General features: G+C 40.7%; 1 protein-coding gene across 2 annotated transcripts in view; it reads left to right on the top strand.

Moving 5' to 3' along the window:
* The window catches only part of SACM1L (SAC1 like phosphatidylinositide phosphatase), a gene marked incomplete at both ends in the record, with an annotated part of 39,963 nt that extends 23,355 nt beyond the window's left edge, over window positions 1-16,608 (top strand). For both annotated transcript variants that reach the window (XM_079712529.1, XM_079712528.1), the window contains 9 exons: window positions 3,091-3,170; window positions 5,636-5,734; window positions 8,916-9,054; window positions 10,902-10,971; window positions 11,088-11,160; window positions 12,129-12,222; window positions 12,342-12,434; window positions 13,103-13,160; window positions 16,472-16,608. In XM_079712529.1, coding sequence (XP_079568655.1) covers window positions 3,091-3,170; window positions 5,636-5,734; window positions 8,916-9,054; window positions 10,902-10,971; window positions 11,088-11,160; window positions 12,129-12,222; window positions 12,342-12,434; window positions 13,103-13,160; window positions 16,472-16,608 — 843 coding nt within the window. The remainder of the gene's footprint in view (window positions 1-3,090; window positions 3,171-5,635; window positions 5,735-8,915; window positions 9,055-10,901; window positions 10,972-11,087; window positions 11,161-12,128; window positions 12,223-12,341; window positions 12,435-13,102; window positions 13,161-16,471) is intronic.
* Window positions 16,609-18,387: the final 1,779 nt, after the last annotated feature.

The raw sequence follows: 18,387 nt of genomic DNA, 5'->3' as shown, positions 1-18,387 counted from the left end.
CATCGGCAGGTGGACTCTCAACCACTGCGCCACCAGGGAAGCCCCATTTTAACATTTTTAAGTGTGCAACTCAGTGGCATTAAATATTTTACAGTGTTGTGCAACCGTCACCACTGACCATTTCCAGAACTTTTCATCATACCAGACAGAAACTCAGTATCCATTAAACAGTAACTTCCTATTATCCCTCTTACCTCAGCCCCTGGTAACTCTGTTCTACTTTCTGTCTCTATAAATTTGTCTATTCTAGGTATCCCATATAAATTGTATTGTGTAATATTTGTTCCTTTGCATCTTATTTCCCTTAGCAGAATGTTTTTGTTTATGTGGCTCCAAGTTACTTTGTAGTGTCCTTTCATTTTAACTTGAAGGACTCTCTGTATTATTTCTGGTAGGGCAGGTCTAGGGATAATGAACTCCCTCAACTTTTGTTTATCCAAGAATGTCTTAATTTCTGTCTCATTTTTGAAGGACAGTTTTGCCAGATATAGAATTATTGGTTGACAGTTCTTTTCTTTCAGTACTTTAAATATATTATCCCATTGCCTTCTAGCCTCCAAGGTTTCTGAAGAGAAATTGGCATATAATTCTATTCAGAATCCCTTGTATGTGATGAGTCCTTTCTCTCATGCTGCTTTCAAGATCCTCTCTTTGTCATTAAGTAGCTTGATTATAATGTGTTTGGTGTGTTTCCTTGGGTTTGTCATATCTGGGGATTGGGCACTTCTTGGATTTGACGATCTATATCGTTCATCAAATTTGGGAAGGTTTTTTGCCATTTTCTCTTTAAATAACCTCTCTGCCCCTTTCTCTCTCTCTTCTCTTTCTGGGACTCCCATAATGAATATGTTGTCTGCTTGATGGTATCCCAGAAGTCCCCCAGGCTCCGTTCAATTTTCCGATTCTTTTTTCTTTCTGCTGCTTCAACTTGATTATTTCTTTTGTCCTATACAAGTTTGCTGATTCTTCTTTCTTCCTGCTCAAATGTGCTGTTGAACTCTAGTGAATTTTTAATTTCCATGTTGTACTTCTCAGCTCCAGACTTACTGTGTGGTTCCTTTGAATACTTTTTGTTTCTTTGTTGATATTCTCATTTTTTTCATATATGGTTTTCCTGATTTCCTTTAGTTCTTCGTCCACGCTTTCTTTTAGCTCTGAGCGTATTTAAGACAGTTATTGTGAAAGCTTTTTGCTATTTATTTATTTATTTATTTTTTAAAAATTTAAATATTTATTTATTTATTTTTGGCTGCATTGGGACTTCGTTGCTGGGTGCCAGCTTTCTTTAGTTGTGGCGAGCGGGAGCTGCTATTCGTTGTGGTGCATGGGCTTCTCATTGTAGTGGCTTTTCTTGTTGTGGACCATGGGCTCTAGGCACACGGGCTCAGTAGTTGTGACTCGAGGGCTCTAGAGCACAGGCTCAGTAGTTGTGGCACACGGGCTTAGTTGCTCCGAGGCATGTGGGATCTTCCTGGACCAGGGCTTGAACCCGTGTCCCCTGCATTGGCAGGTGGATTCTTAACCACTGCGTCACCAGGGAAGTCCTATTTATTTATTTTTAATTTGGCCACGCCACACGGCTTTCAGGATCTTAGTTCCCCAACGAGGGATGGAACCCAGGCTGTGCCAAGTCCTAACCACTGGACCACCAGGGAATTCCCTGAAAGCTTTTTATAAATAAGGCTTCTGCAGGGATGGTTTCTATCAGTTTATCCTTTTCCATTGAATAAGCCTTGTTTTCCTGTGTTTTTTTGTATGCCTTATGATTTTGTTGTTGTTCTTGAAAACTGGGCATTGGATGTTTATAATGTAGTAACTCTGGAAGTCAGATTCTTCTTTCCCAGGGGTTTGCTGTTGTTTTGTTTTGTTTTTATTTTGATTATTGAATGCTGTAGTAATCTATTTGTTTTGAGACTTTTCCAAACTATTTTTGCAAAGACTGTTCCTCGTTGTGTATGCTCACTGAAGTCTCTGTTCTTTTAGCTTGTGTTCAGCTAATGTTTTGACAGAAATTTCCTTGAATACAAGGAACTGAAAGAGACAAAGGAAAAAACAAAAAAGAGAGAACAACCCCATCTCCTAATCTCTGCAGACTGCTTCTGTGTTGGAGCAGTCCTTCACTTATTTAGTTAGGCTTGCTCTGAATGTAGGGATTAACCTGAGGTGAAGGCTTAAGGTCTTTTCAGGACTTTTCTGAGCATGCATCTTGCTTGGGTATGCATACGGCTGTCTAAAACCCTCCATATACGTGGCTGCTTTTGAGTATCCTAGTTTCTCAAAGAATGTCACCCCAGCTGCTTCTGCAGGCTTTAGATGGTCTATTTTATGTCTCCACCTGAAATATCTTGCCCTAGGCATCTTGGTTTATAGTCCTCTTGTAGCTTATATGAGCAGTGTGCAAATAAGGTCTGGTCTGCTCCTCCCATTTGTGGAGGGGGGCTGAGAACTGTGTTGCCGCTGCTTAAGCTAAGATCATCATTGCACTGGGGAAAGGATGAGATAAGGGCAAGAAAAATGCTACAGAATTGTCTTACAATTTTGAGGATGGCTTTATCTTGATTGGACATTTGTCTGGTTGCTATAAACCTTTGACTTTTCTAGAGCTCCTACAAAGTTGGTTTAGACAGCTTCTCTTTTTTCTGATGTTTTTGTGAGGATATAAGAGCTTAAAGCTTCCTAGTCTGCCATTTTGCTGATGTCACTCTGTCCTTTTAATTAAACTTAAAGCTATGGTGGGACTTCCCTGGTGGCACAGTGGTCAAGAATCTGCCTGCCAATGCAGGGGACACGGGTTTGAGCCCTGGTCTGGGAAGATCCCATATGCCGCGGAGCAACTAAGCCCATGTGCCACAACTACTGAGCCCACATGCCACAGCTACTGAAGCCCGGGTGCCTAGAGCCTGTGCTCCACAACAAGAGAAGCCACCACAACGAGAAGCCCGCACACCATAATGAAGAGTAGCCCCTGCTCGCAGCTAAAGAAAGCCCGTGCGCAGCAATGAAGACCCAATGCAGCCATAAATAAATAAATAAACAAACAAACAAATATTTTTTTAAAAAGCAGGCTGTGGTGTTTTTAATTTTTTACAGGTTAATCAGAAGGGCTCAGAGAAGCCACTTGAACAGGCGTTTGCGACAATGGTGTCTTCCTTGGCAAATGGAATGATCAGGTACCTCACTAGAAATCTGTTGTAGGTATTTTCAGAGTAGATGTACAATGCATATATACGTAAGTACATAGATCTCTCTAGACGTATTTCAGTTTGTTGTTTTCAAAGCATGATTTTGTTAGCTTGAAATTTTCTCTGGCATAATTCATGTTGCAGAATAACTTCTTAACAGATTAATTTTAATTTTAATTTTGTAAAAGTTTAGCCCTTGATTAAAATCCTCTCCTTGAGGCTTTGTGTCGCTCTGCCCATTGGGTCTTGAATTTCAGTTACTCATGATTGTTTGGTGTGGTCTGCCTGGTCCTGACCACCACACGAGCTGGAGCAATTTACTGTTGCATGGCGGCCTTGTCTGGAGCAGCAGCTTGCCCCTCCTGTAAGGCAGCAGGCAACAGTTACAAATTCTGTGTAGCCTTGTCAAAAGAGGGGGGATCCTAAAACATAAACAGTTGCCCTGTGGAAATGTGCAGGGTAATGAGTCAGCCCATTTGGAGCTTCTGCATCAGGAAACCGGGGTAGGAGGTGGGGGTATACTGTGGTAGGAAGTGGTCACAGGCATTGGGGGAAGACTTTAAAAGAAATGGTACTCGGTGGTTTGGGGAGAATTTTTTTAACCTATGGAAATTTTTAAACATACACAAAAATAGAATGATATATAATGAACCTTTGGGGAAGAATTTAAGCCTATTGTCCAACTCAAAAACTAGCAAATTTATCAGACCCTTACTCCATGCCCATTTCTGCCTTCTCATAGTGGAACCTGCCCAAACACACTTGGATGAGTCAGAGAAGTGATTCCTATCCAGGATGTGCCTTAAAATCCTCAGAGGAATTACTCAGAATATACCTAAGACCTGAAAAATCAGCATCACTGGGTTTAGAGTCCAACATGTCTATTCTGGAAAATGTTTATCTGCTGCCTCCTTTGTACACCCCTGGTTAAGCCCCTGTCTGTGCTTCAGAGGGTTTCTGTAGGTATACTCACCTCCAGAGTTGCCTCTAGTGTTTGTAGCAGCAGCTAACTTTGAGAACTTGAGGCATAAGTCAGAGTCTAAAGTTATGCCCTTGGTGTTCCAGGGCACTTGGAGGGTACATACTGCTAAGGAATAAACACCCTAAAGCTATTGTTACCAAAATATAATGACATAAGACATTCTTAGAAGATACAAATGTAATTTTAACAAATGTAATTTTAGAAGGATACAAGCTTAAGAATCCAAGTGCATTTATGTGCTAGTGAGCCACTTAAATTCTTCAGGCAAGTCTAGAGCTATGGTCAGAGCACTCCAAAAATAACTCTCACACCACCACTTCTAATGGAGCTGCCTTTGAAAATGCTTCCCCTCACTCCCAGTCTTCCCAAAGTCTGGCCTCACAGTTGGCTAACTTCTGTTTTTATACTAATTTCTAAGTACCCCATTCTCCCCTGAGATAACCATTGAGGTGATAGAAGACCCTCTCTTGACCTGCTGGAAGCCCACCCTACATTGATTTCCCTTCAGCCACTGGAGCCAAGGCTCCATGAGAGCAGACACATAATCTGAATTTTACTCTGTAGATGAGAGTGGAATGTTCTTCTAGTCCTCCTCCTTTATGACTTGACTTGATCCCTGAATAGGAAGTTGGGTAGAAGTAGAATGTGTGAGAATCTTCATGTACCCTGGTGCCCAGGTTCTCTTCATTCTTTCTTCCTCTCTTGACTTTCGGGAGTTGGTTAATGATTTTTCCCCCTCTCAAGGGGCAACATTTTCCAGCTCATAGTAGGGCACCTTCACTGTTAGATGTGTTCTAACTTTGAGATTTATACCTCTTAAGTATTAGATAACTGAAAACAGCCCATTACAGATTGATGGACAAGAAAATTCTCTCTACCACATGTATGTGTGATGTATGGATAGTGATAATGAATATTTTGGTAGGATGAACAGTAACTAACCAGAATGGGGACCATCCTGCTTCTGTTCTTCTCACAGCCCCTAATACACAACAGACAGTCCAGTCCTCCTTGGACTGAATCGCATTTGACCATTTTGAACATCTTAATCTGAAAATCAAAAAGAGACCCTATTCTTTGCACATGGGGGTAGAGAATAAATATACAGTAGATATTTAGTTGGACAAGGCTACTTTATATTAACATACCTGATTGCTCTACTTGAGCTCACTTCTTAGCATTTCGCTGGGCTTCTTTACTCCTGTCTGAGGGCCTCTAGAAAAACATGTGAAGATAGAAGAGAGTGTGTGTGTATTTTTTTCCTTCAGTAGATATGAGCATGAGAAGGTGGGTGTGTCTGTGCATGCCTGCATGCATGTGTATATGTATAGTGGTAAACCCAGAGTGAAGGAGGCTCTACTGTTCCCAGGTGATATGTATGTAGAGAGGAGGATCAGCTTATGAAGATATTATTAACAGAAAGAGAATGAATAATCTTTAGTCACTTTCTGAGTATCTTTTCTTTTGGTAGATATATTGCCTTTGACTTCCATAAGGAATGTAAAAATATGAGATGGGATCGACTAAGTATTTTATTGGATCAAGTAGCAGAAATGCAAGATGAATTAAGGTAAGCTGTTATTTCCCTACAGAGGTTGAGGGATGAGGTAGGTGCATATGTTAATCATGTATATTATGCATTATCTAACAGACTTACAGATATAGTTCACTAGGTTGATAGCACTTGTCTGTACTCTCATTTGTAGTTTTTTTTTTCCCCTGAAAGATGAGACTTGGTGGTTTTAAATACTTAAAAATTCTTAAAAATGACCCAAGTCCAGGTATTTTCATATTTTTATGTATTATCTTCTACGCATTTACAAATTTTTATATAATTGAAGTTAGTTTGCTACTGTTTTATGTTCAGTTGTTTTCACTAAACATTTTATCACATTTTGTCATTAGCCTACCAGGTCTTTGTAATGATAGCATTTAATGGCTTTTCTGTGTTCCATTTTGTCATAGTACAGTTTCAGTTAAATGCTTTTCTTTGCATCGGGCATCTGGTTTGTTTCCTTTTCTCTTCCTACCATGAAAGATTGTGCTGCAGTGAATCACTCTGGGTATAAATATATTTTTACTTGTGTTAAACGGTTTCCTGAAATAAATTCTTGAGGGTAGGATAATGGATCAAAGGGTCTGAATATCTTCATGGTACTTCTCATATGTGTTTACAGTGTTACTTACTGTGTGGGTTCATATATTCGCTGTACTCTATGCACATGTCAGTCTTTACCTATTTTAAAGCCAGAAGTAGGAATCTGGAAACCAGTCTCATTTTGTTCTGCCTGTGTAGTTCTAATGCACTGTGTAATTTCAGTTACACAGTAACATAGTAAAATTTCTGTAGACATTTGCTCAGCTTTTTTTTTTTTTTTTTTGCGGTTCGCGGGCCCCTCACTGTTGTGGCCTCTCCCGTTGCGGAGCACAGGCTCCAGACGCACAGGCTCAGTGGCCATGGCTCACGGGCCCAGCTGCTCCACGGCATGTGGGATCTTCCCGGACCGGGGCACGAACCCACATACCCTGCATCGGCAGGCGGACTCAACCACTGCGCCACCAGGGAAGCCCCTGCTCAGCTTTAAAAAAAATATTTTTATACATATTAAGTCATCAGCTATAGTTAGTTAAATCTGCTTTTTTTTTTTTTTTTTCTTCTGTGAGGTTTTGTTTTGAGCATAGCTTGTCCAACCTTTGACCAACCTTGTCAGAGGGGTTACTTCCTTGGGTTCATCTGTTAATTGTTGCCCCACAGAGTATAAGAAAGAAGGGAGGATTGACACCAGAATCTTTGTCCCTTGCTCTCACTGTGTTCCACAGGGACAGTAGACGTTTCACCTGTGACTTTCAGATGACCTCTCTGCACATTTGTTTCCAGGGATTTTGGGGGAAGTGGAAAGAATCTGGGCTTTGGGGTCCTACACAATAAGTTTGAAATCTCAGTTTGCCTCCTATTAGCCATGTGACCAAGGAGCAGGTTAGTTATCTTCAAATCTTGATTTCTCCATCTGTAAAGTGGAGATAATAATACTTATCTCTTAGACTTGTATAGTTTAAGAAATAATATTTATAAAACATGTAGTATTTAGTTTACAAGTACTAATGGGGTGCCAACACTCACATGCACTCTATATATACATACTCTAATCGAACTTCACCAGTTTGGCATGAACCTCATGTAGAGTTTTAGTCTAAACACATTCTTTTAAGCCTTTTTTTTTTTTCTGTCACGCCTCACGGCATGTGGGAACTTAGTTCCCTGACCAGGGATCGAACCCATGCCCCCTGTATTGGAAGCAAGGAGTCTTAACCACTGGACTGCCAGGGAAGTCCCTTAAGCCCTTAATTTTAAGGTCATGATTTTTAGCCCTTGGTGAATCTATTGTGTTTCTCCCTCATTTTTTGATTTTGGGGAGTAACTGCAATAAAATTAATATTATCTAGTATTCATTGTATTCTCTGTCCCATACAATCTGGCTAAGCACTTTATATGCATTTTACATTATCTCATTTAAACCTAAGAGCGGCCTAATGGTGGTGCTATCATCTCCATTTCATGGGTGAAAAAAATTTAGGCTCTGAGAGATTAGGTTAATTACTTAAAGTTACATAGCTAGTAACTTGCCTAAGGAGCTAAGGGTAGCAAACCAGTTGTTTGCTGCCAAAGTCCATGCTCTTTACTGCCACGCTGAGTCAACATTGTCAAATTTTTGAGTTCATAGAATAATCTGAACAGATTGTTAAAAATGACAGAAACACAGGAACTGGTAACCATGGTTGGCTCCAGTGCAGACATCTGGGTGGTTCAGGGGAGAAAGGAAAATGGATTTTTCAAATAATACCCTATTATACCTTATAAATTTAGTACTATTTGCATATATTACCCTTCTTTTTAAAATTAATTAATTAATTAATTTATTTATTTTTGGCTGCGTTGAGTCTTCATGGCTATACATGGGCTTTTCCAGTTGCAGCGAGCGGGGGCTACTCTTCGTTGCAGTGCATGGTCTCATCACGGTGGCTTCTCTCGTTGTGGAGCGTGAGCTCTAGGCACGCGGGCTTCAGTAGTTGTGGCTCGCGGGCTCTAGAGCGCAGGCTCAGTAGTTGTGGCGCCTGGGCTTAGTTGTTCCGCGGCATATGGGATCTTCCCAGACCAAGGCCCGAACCTGTGTCCCCTGCATTGGCATTCTTAACCACTGCACCACCAGGGAAGCCCTATTACCCATTTTAAGAAGGGATTTTTTAATGTTTTTAATGCACAATATCCAGCCGTTGCTTCAGAGAGTCTTACTCAGTTTATTTCAAGGCCAAGCATCTTCATTTTTAACAAACATCTCAGGGAATTCTGATACAGACAGCACAGGGGACTGTGCTTCAAGAAATCCCAACGTAGGGGGCATAGGTGCAATAATTATGTCAAAGGAAGACCTCTTCTGGCCTTAGGGAAACACGGTGATGTCCATAGCCATCTTTACAATACTCCCAACTGCCCCTTTTCACATCTCTTGGGTGAAGTGACCTTGATGCTACAGTTGTTTTGAGATAGGGGCTGTCTTGCCTCTTCTGTTCAAACTTCCTTTTGGTCTTTGGTAATCAAATATACCTGAACTGTACATTTCCCATCTGACCTTTTAATTTAGGTTTAATTCAGTTTTAATAATGTCTCTGACATGGACCTGTGTTATAAGAGGTCTGTCCTTAGTAGGCTTGGCTGACTTTGGTATGAGAGTGTTTATACAAATATGTTTTAGTTATTTTCTAGTGGACTCTGATGGCAAGGTGGTGACTAACCAGGAAGGCGTGTTCCGCAGCAATTGCATGGATTGTCTGGACAGAACTAATGTGATCCAGAGTCTGTTAGCTCGTCGTTCGCTTCAGGCCCAGCTTCAGGTACAAATGCTTTTTTTCTTTTATCAGATAAACAATATAGCAAAAAAGAAACTTCATCTTTAAAAACCAATAACAAGAAACATTCACATGCCCCCGTCCTAACCCAATTCTTTTTGGTTTTGTGTCTTGCCATCCATGGATGTATACTTTGTCCATAACCATGGTCAGTGTATGTACACAGTTTTAAATTTTGCCTTTTTGCTCTAGCATTATATGTGATCATAGTTTTTAAGAGGTGCATTGTTGTGCTATAATTTACTAAGCCGTTTAGGTTGCTACATTTTTAGCTTATAAATAAGACTATAGAGAATATACCTATGTATATTATTATTAGCTTGAATCATTTCCTTTGGGTTAACTCCTGCTGGGTTAAAGAGAATATATACTTTCCGAGAGGGTTATACCAGTTACACAAGACTAGCCAGCAGTGAAAAGTGAATCTTGCCAGCATTAAATATTTTTATTTAGAAAGGTTTTATTTCTTCTTTAGTAGTACAGAGTAGTACCTCAAAAGTTGTTTTCGTTTGCACCTCTTTTATTGTTTGGCAAGGGATATTAACTCCCAGGTATAAAGTTTCTGACACAGCTTTGCTTTACCAGTAAGACTGTGTTGTTGAGAAAGCATAGGTATAAATATTTTCTTCTCTTTATATTTGGAATTAAAAACATGTGTATCTCAGATTTCCAGATCACATTGGCATTTGTTGTAGGGAGCAAACAAAATGCATCCCAAGTGGTTTCCTGCCTAAATAATTTGTAAACATTCAACTTTGTTTATGACAATTTTATGGGACTCAGGGAAGAATTATGGAGGGAAAATACCTCCCCAAATCCTCAAGTAGGACATACCAAAGGAGTGGTTGCCCTCTTTGAGCATTCTCTAACTTGTATGGTACTATGTCCTTGTCAGTCTGTTGGATTTATTGTACTTCAGAATATATTTTTCAATAGAAACAATATTAGGAATGGTTGTTTCCAAGGCTGATTAACAGAACTCTATTTAACTAGGTTCTGTAATCTGTATTTAACTAATTTACATGCTAAAAATAGTATTATAAAACCTAACCAACCTTCAGAGAGTCTTTGGGCAGGAACCTCTCTAGCCTCAGTGCCAGCTAATGTGGGGACTCCAGTTGTGCCTTTCCCCTTCCAGTGAGGGCAGGTCATTGAGCGTGGGCAGGCCCCATTCTGAGGAGGGAGAGAGAGCGAGATGTCATTTGAAGTGAGCAGTGAAGATGGTGGTTCCAAGAGGGTTGCGGGTCTGAGACAAAGACCAAGGCAGGAGTTCCTAATCTGTGGTCAGTGAACTCCAGTGGGGAGTCCATAGAGAGCTTCAGGATGCCCAGGAGTCCTCTGAGATTATATGCAAAGGGCTATTTGTGGGGAGGTAGGTAGGTAGTATTCATCCCAATTCTCAAAGGGTCCCAGGGTTAGGGGATAAGTTTGGAGGTCAGAAGTCTGGAGATGGTGAATTGTGAGGAGGTAGAGGGGTAAAGGCAGTGGAAGGCTGGGGGTGGCAGGAAAGGAGGTAGGAATGGCTGGAATCCTGCAGCAGCCTTCCCTCTCCCCCGTCCTTTCCCTTCTGCCCCTGTCTCTGAGTTTACAGTCTTGCCGCTGTTCCTGCGGTGCTGGGGCTCAAGGGAGAGTGGGGGCTGTGGGCAGAAGGAAGCCCAAAGAGAGGCTTTGCAGCCTGGCCTGAGCGGGAGAGTGCTGCGGTCCCCACGTACAGGGAAAGCATCTCCCACCTGCAGCCAGGTGACAGATGATCTGGGGACTGTGCTTTTTCTTCCTAAGTCATATGTGCTGAAATCTGTTACATATAAACATAGGTATGATTCTTATTCCAGAGACTAGGAGTTTTGCATGTGGGACAGAAGCTTGAAGAGCAAGATGAATTTGAGAAGATTTACAAAAACGGTAGGTAATTTCTTTAACAGAGGCAAGGTTACTCAAAGTTTGAAATAAATATTTTGGATTTAGAGCATTGGTTGTCATTTTAATCATTATCAGCTGATTTTTACTTTTTCTCACAGCCTGGGCTGACAATGCAAATGCTTGTGCCAAACAGTATGCGGGAACTGGTGCCTTGAAGACTGACTTTACCAGGCAAGCCATGCTTTAAAATCACATTCCAGACCAGTGGTTCACAATTCTGGTGCATAGTAGATCACTCGGGCAACTTTTAGACAATAGCAACAGCAAACCACCAGTGCCTGGCCCTCACTTCAGACCAGTCAAGTCAGGACTGCAGGGAGATGAGGCCCAGGCACTGGTGTCTTCTTAGCATCCCTGGGTGATTCTGATGCACAGTGGGGGTTGAGAACCATGGCTCCTTAGCTTTTCTCAAAACTTACTGTGCACCTGACTCACCCCAGTCCCACTCAGCAGGTCTGGGGCAGGGCCTGAGATTCTGTACCCAGGTGATGCTGGTGCTGTTTTCAAGGACCACACTGGGTAGTGAGAGGTTAGATAGAATGTTTTGAATTTGTTACACATGTGGTTGGGTCTTTTTCTGCTATATGGATTCCCTGGGAGCAAGATAAGCTTTCTAGTCTCTTTGCTGTTTCATGCCACTTAACCTGGGCTGTGTGTTTCTCTTCTTATTTCTTGTCTTTGCAAGTGGAACTGAGCGTTTTTCCTTTGTGCCTACTTTGATAATATTTTAGAAATAGGATACACATTTCTTGGACCTGATATTGGTTTCTTTTGTGAGGTGTCTCCTTCATATATTCAAGGATTTTTTTTTTTTTTTTTTGGTACGGGGGCCTCTCACTGTTGTGGCCTCTCCTGTTGCAAAGCACAGGCTCCGGATGCTCAGGCTCAGCGGCCATGGCTCACGGGCCCAGCTGCTCTGCGGCATGTGGGATCTTCCCAGACCGGGGCACAAACCCGCGTCCCCTGCATCGGCAGGCGGACTCTCAACCACTGTGCCACCAGGGAAGCCCTTCAGGGATATTTTTTTAAAAATCTTTATAATTCACCTGTCTCCATACCACATACTTATTGGCTATAAAACAGTTTGAGAATTTAATATGCAAATCTGTAACTCAAAACTTAACCTCATATTTAACCAGAACTGGGAAGAGAACTCAGCTGGGACTTATAATGGATGGCTGGAACTCACTGATACGGTATTACAAGAACAACTTTTCTGATGGATTTAGACAAGTAAGTTTGTTATTTGATGCTAATTTTTGGTCATTAGGTGGCTGTATCTTTGTACTGTTCTTCAGTAATATAATCATATCTAATTTGGGAGTTACTAATTTCCTCTTTTTCTCTTCTAGGATTCCATAGACTTATTTCTTGGGAACTATTCAGTGGATGAATTAGAATCTCATAGTCCTTTAAGTGTTCCAAGGGATTTGAAATTCCTGGCTGTAAGAAACCTTTATGTTTTTCAAGTTGTTAAAAGGATTGTGTCTGAAGGTATAGATGGTGCCAACTCCCCTTGATACAAAACATTGTATGTTGTTCTAAATGGAACATAAATATTTAAGTGTCCCCAAGGAGCAGATCAGGGAGAGGAGTAAAATAACTTTGGAATGTTTGTCTTCTTTCAAACTTGACTGTCTTTCGCAGATCCTTTTTAAGTGAGAACACAGACGCAAGGGGAGTGTGAGGGTTTCTCATTTCCGGAGACTACTCCCCTGAGGTTCAGGGATTGCCGGAGGCAAACTTGTGACCTGGAAGTTGACTCCTCTGTTCACCAGACTTTTCAAGAGCCTCTCTGGGGTCTCATTCCAGTGGGCAGGGTGTCCTGGAGTGGAGGGGCCTGGTGTCTGAGTTCTCATCTGGGCGACCTCCCTCTGCTTAGCACTCCCTGGTTTGGAGCAAAGCCATGTTTTTTCAGATCTTTTAACCTGTTCGAAGATTTGGGCAGTTACGATCAAAACTCTAAATAATGATGTTTTGCTGAAAGAAAGATATTTTGTATATTAGATTGCAGAAGGGTTTTATTCTCTTTAAAGCAAAGCATGCATAACTGATTGTGCAACCATTGATTAGCATCTTATGTGATGGTTTCTCTTTCCGTCTTCTTTTCCAGTTGCCTATTATCATGGTTGTCGCCTTTTCCATGTGCATTATCTGTTTGCTTATGGCTGGTAAGTCTGCCCTTGTTTCACATTCTTACAGTCATTTCTTAGAATGTTGAACTTTCCTGTACAGCATCTTAAGTTTGCGCCTATTCAGTACTTGATGTTTCCCTATTGAATTGAATGAGTAAAGTGGGCAGATGGGAGGATTAGTCCTTAGATGTGACAAAAGGAAAAATGTATACTCAGTAGCTTGATACTTTTTTTTTCCACTTAAGCTTTTTAAAATATTTTTTTCTTGCTATCAAAGTAATACATAGTAATTACAGAAAATACAGTTGGGCAAAAAAGATAATGTTATTTATCACCTTGCCTTTCAGAGATAAGCTAATTACTCTTAACATTTTGATGTTTTAATCTTCATAAGTGTGTATTTTTTTTTTCAAAAGTGAGATACAGATTTTTTTGTAATCTGTTTTTTCACTGAGTAATATAAATATTTCCCCACCTTCTTTATTTTTAATGGCTGCACAGTATTCCATTAATGGATATATAATTTATTTAACCAGCCACCTATGTTGGACAAATAAATGTTATTATAGATTAATACATTACTTCTTAAATTTTAATAGCGAAATTGCCTAAGAACCTGAGCTAACAAGGTCTTTATTGGTTTTATTTTCTCTCTCAATGTTTTTCTGTGTTACTAAGTTAATGGAGACATTTTCGTCTTAAATGCATATTAAGTAGTGTTCAGTGCTCTGGGAGTTTGAGTCTGTAACACGTTGCATTGTGCCTGGGAGGTGCAGCCTTAGGCACCTCCAGTCTCATCCTCTATCCTGAATTCGCTGGGCTAACATTTCTCTGCCTGGCTGACTTCTGCCATCCTCAGGCTCCCCTCTCATGAAGTGACTCTTTGTTCTCCCATACAGACCTCATCTCCCCCTTTCTGATTTCCACAGCATTTTGTGTACCTCTCTTATAGCACTTTCTTCTTTAAACCTTGTAAGCACCTAGGGATTTCTTCTTCAGAGGTGCTGTACTCTTTGGGGTCCCGAATGCACCCAAGGTGTATTTCTGTTTGTGTGGTAGTGATTTGCATACTCATTCGTCTTTCTCACTGAATCAGCAACTTTTTGAAGGCAGAGATGGTGTCTTATTACTCATTGTTTTACCTCCTGTGTCTGAGATACAGTTTTGCTCTCAGCAAAACTTTGCTGAATTAAGGACTCCTATTCACCCCCCACACCCCACACTAATTCTACCAGCTTCTTGAGGGGAGGCTCAGAACCTGTTCATCTCTGTAATCCCCTCAGTGTTCAGCAGTGTAGGTAGTCATGACGCAGGGAGGAGCTATCTTGTTACTCTAGGGCAGGGGTTAGCAGACGTTTTCTGAAGAGTCAGATAATATTTTAGATTTTGTAAACTACATACAGTCTCTGTCTGCACAGTTTGTTTTTACAGTTCTTTAAAAATGTAAAAACCATCACAGTGCAAAAACAAGCTGAGGACTCTCGAGTGCAGCATCACTGTGTGGCATGACTAGGGGGTCTGTGTCACATTTGGGGCAGGAAGGAAGAGGACAGGACCAGCTGGCATGTGCTGCTCATCGTTCAGTTCACACCTTAGATCCTTTGACTTCTTTCTTTAAAACATTGCCCATTGGATGCCATTTTCTGGGAACCACTCCACTGCTGAATTAGTTTTATTATTTTGGTCTTTTTGTATACTCACATTTCCCTGTGGAACCTCTGGAAAGGCAGGGAAGTCAAGACCAAGACTCAGCCTGAACAAATGGACCATTCCTTTGGGGAGTGTCCCAGAGTGGGCTTGTGAGGAACTGCTTTTTCCTTTATCCAAAAAGTTTTAAAACCCAGAGCTGTCAAAATTAGCAGTTGTGGAAATTTGAATGTTTTCAAGTGAAAAGATATTGGATGCTGTGGATAGTAACATCTCATGTCAGTTAATTGTTGTAAAGTAATGATCTTTGTGGTGTTTAGATATGACAGTGTCTGATTTCTAGCCCCTACTTTGGTATTTAAGAGAATAGCAAATAAATGCAAGCATGTTCTCTGACAGCTTATTAGGAAAGTGTCTACACCCTGAATTTCCTTTCTGGCATGCCCTCTTAACTGGCTGTTGACCTCTGCATGTTTCCCTGTCAGCAGGTGAGGCCAGTACTATTGCAGGAGAGAAGCAACACTGGGTTCACCTATTCAAGGAGTAGAACAAAATAGATCTTTTCCTGTTGGCCTGCTGCTTCCTTCATGTACTCTAGACTTTGAAAAAAAATGCATATCAGGAGAGTTGTGTTAAATATGTTGTATTTATTGAGTTTTGTTTTATACACTTTATTTTTTTTTTGTTTTTTGCGGTACGCGGGCCTCTCACTGTTGTGGCCTCTCCCGTTGCGGAGCACAGGCTCCGGACGCGCAGGCTCAGCGGCCATGGCTCACGGGCCCAGCCGCTCCTCAGCATGTGAGATCTTCCTGGACCGGGGCACGAACCCATGTCCCCTGCATCGGCAGGCGGACCCTCAACCACTGCTCCACCAGGGAAGCCCCTATACACTTTAATACATAACTTTTCTGAAGCATGTATATTTGTAAAGTTATTTTCCATAACAGAAAAACCTGAATGAACTTTTTGGCCAACCCAGTATTTTTTGTGTAGGCATTTTTTTTTTTTTTTTTTTTTGTGGTATGCGGGCCTCTCACTGTTGTGGCCTCTCCCGTTGCGGAGCACAGGCTCTGGACGCGCAGGCTCAGCGGCCATGGCTCACGGGCACAGCCGCTCTGAGGCATGTGGGATCTTCCCGGACCGGGGCACGAACCCGTGTCCCCTTGATCGGCAGGCGGACTCCCAACCACTGCGCCACCAGGGAAGCCCTGTGTAGGCATTTTGGTAGTAGCTGATACCTGTCATAGATAGGACTATGAACTAAACTATTAGTAATAATTTCTTATAATATTAAAGTATATAATCTAAAACTAATAATTACTATTTGCTTGATATAACCTGAAATTAGTTTAGTCAAGTGGTTCTGAAAATGTGGTCTCTCGACCCGTAGCATCAGCATAATCTGGGAACTTGTTAGAAATGCAGATTCTTGGACACCACCCCAGGCCTGCTAAATGAGACAGACACTCTGGGGTTGAGCCCAGCAGCTGATTCTTTATCAAGCCCTGAAGCGGATTCTGTTGCCAGCCAGAGTTTGAGAACCACTGGTTTAAACCTTAATTGAGAGGTTCTTATATTTTTCCTTTGGATGTGTTTGTAAACTTTAATGTTGTCAAGATGTGCTAAATGGCTGAAAGCTGGATCTAGTATCAATAAAATGACTTGTTATTTATCAGCTCTTTGTTTTTTAAAATCAACAGGTGACACCTGGACAGAAACACTGGCATATGTGCTCTTCTGGGGAGTTGCAAGCATTGGAACATTTTTTATTATTCTTTACAATGGCAAAGATTTTGTTGATGCTCCCAGATTGGTCCAGAAAGAAAAGATAGACTGAATTTGTGTCTGTGGAAAGCGGCTTGGCTTGGAAGATTCCATTATGCAGAACTGGAGTCTTTACTGACCCGCTTTCCACGTCAGCCCAAGGTCTTTTTAAATCCTTTATCCAAAAGCACATCTTGCGCGTTTGTGTGGGGGTGATGACTTAGAATTGATCTGATGTTACTGCCTTGATGATCTCTTTACTATTGGGATGGTTATATTTATAATTTGAAGCTATTCTATAATTAAAATGTAACCTCAATTCAGCTCACGGAATGGAAGGAATCTATTCATTGTCAATTTAATCAGCTGTTGCAGAATAAGTAATATATTTTAAAAAAATCTAGCTTCTTTCCTTATTTAAAACAGTGAAATTATTTTTCTAGCTCAGTTTATTGTCACTGTAGAAGCAGTTGCTGTTAGCAAGCATACTCCATACATCTTTGGACTTTTCTTTAGTTTAATAATAAGCTAACTCTACTCTGTTTATAAAATGTCTTTTACATACATCAAGTAGTTGGACGAAATAGTCTGTGACTACACAGTAGGAAAGAGGAGACCAGGGTCTGGTGTTCCTTTGGAGCTTCAGTTGGGCTGCCTTATGAGTTCAGTCAGCTTGAGCTGTGCAGTTTAAGTGTGATGAAAAAGGTTCAGGTGTATTTTATCTTTTTTAAAAGGTGTAAGTGAAATCAAAGAATGTGAAGTCTCTCTCTTATGCTAGAGGTCCAAAGCCTCCTCTGTTTTCACGATTGCCCCAGTGTGGAAAATACCCTTGGTTGGTCAGCTCCTTCCTTCTGGACCTTTCGGTTTCTTGGGGGTCTTTCATGGAGACATGCAGACCTCTGAGCGGGTCTTGTGCTGAATCCGATGTTGCACTTGGAGGCAGCAGCTGCTTTTCCACGCATGGTAGTGTCGATGCTTTTCCCTCTTTAAGGGTTTTTGTTAGCTGTCAGTAAGTCTAAAATTTAGTGCTTCCAGGTAGTTACAGCTCTCCAAATCAAGGACCAAGTTAAACTTTAATTTATGTGCAGAAATAAATCTGAAAAAATACACTCTAGAAGTTGTGCATAGTTCTAATTATAAGTCAGACTGTATATTCAAATTGTAATTATATGGTTTAAAAATTAGAAAAGTACGTAAGGAAGTATAATTGCCACTATTTTAAAATAGTTCAATTAAATACTGCTACAATATGTGTTGTGCATGAAAATATGTACAGTTTTTTCAATGGTAATACCTTTTCCTGTCCTTAAATATCTCTAAAGAGCGCCTTGATTTTAACATTACCTTTTTTCCAACATTATCTTTTATAAACATTAATAAGAGTTGTTACTTTTAGAAACTCTAAAGGAAATAATAGCTGGAAAAACCTCTGTAGCTTAAAGTCAGTCATTAAAACTCACAATAGGGTAAGTAATTAGAACTACCTACTCTTAACTTGTAAATAAGCATAATTCATTCCAAAGAGGAAATATCGAAACTTAGTTCATGTCTACTGTAATGTATTACTCAGATGCTACTGGGCATTTCACATTAAGACCTTATTTCAACGACCACAACAAAGACCAAATCTGAACTGCTGATGTGGCTGTTTTGCAGTGAATGGGCTAATGTTGGTGTGTTAGATCTTAAGGTATCAATATTTCAGAACCCTGCAATGATTATATTTCTAAATTCATGTACTGTCCATCTGTAAGTGAAAATAAAATGTCATATTCTTTTCTAACTAATGTTGGTGTCATTCCTATACCTTGTCTTACAAAGGGATGTTCTTTTTTATAAAAATCATGCAAAG

Source organism: Hyperoodon ampullatus, assembly GCF_949752795.1.
Source record: "Hyperoodon ampullatus genome assembly, chromosome: 10".
Lineage (NCBI taxonomy): Eukaryota > Metazoa > Chordata > Mammalia > Artiodactyla > Ziphiidae > Hyperoodon > Hyperoodon ampullatus.
This window is presented reverse-complemented; position numbering and strand designations above follow the sequence as displayed.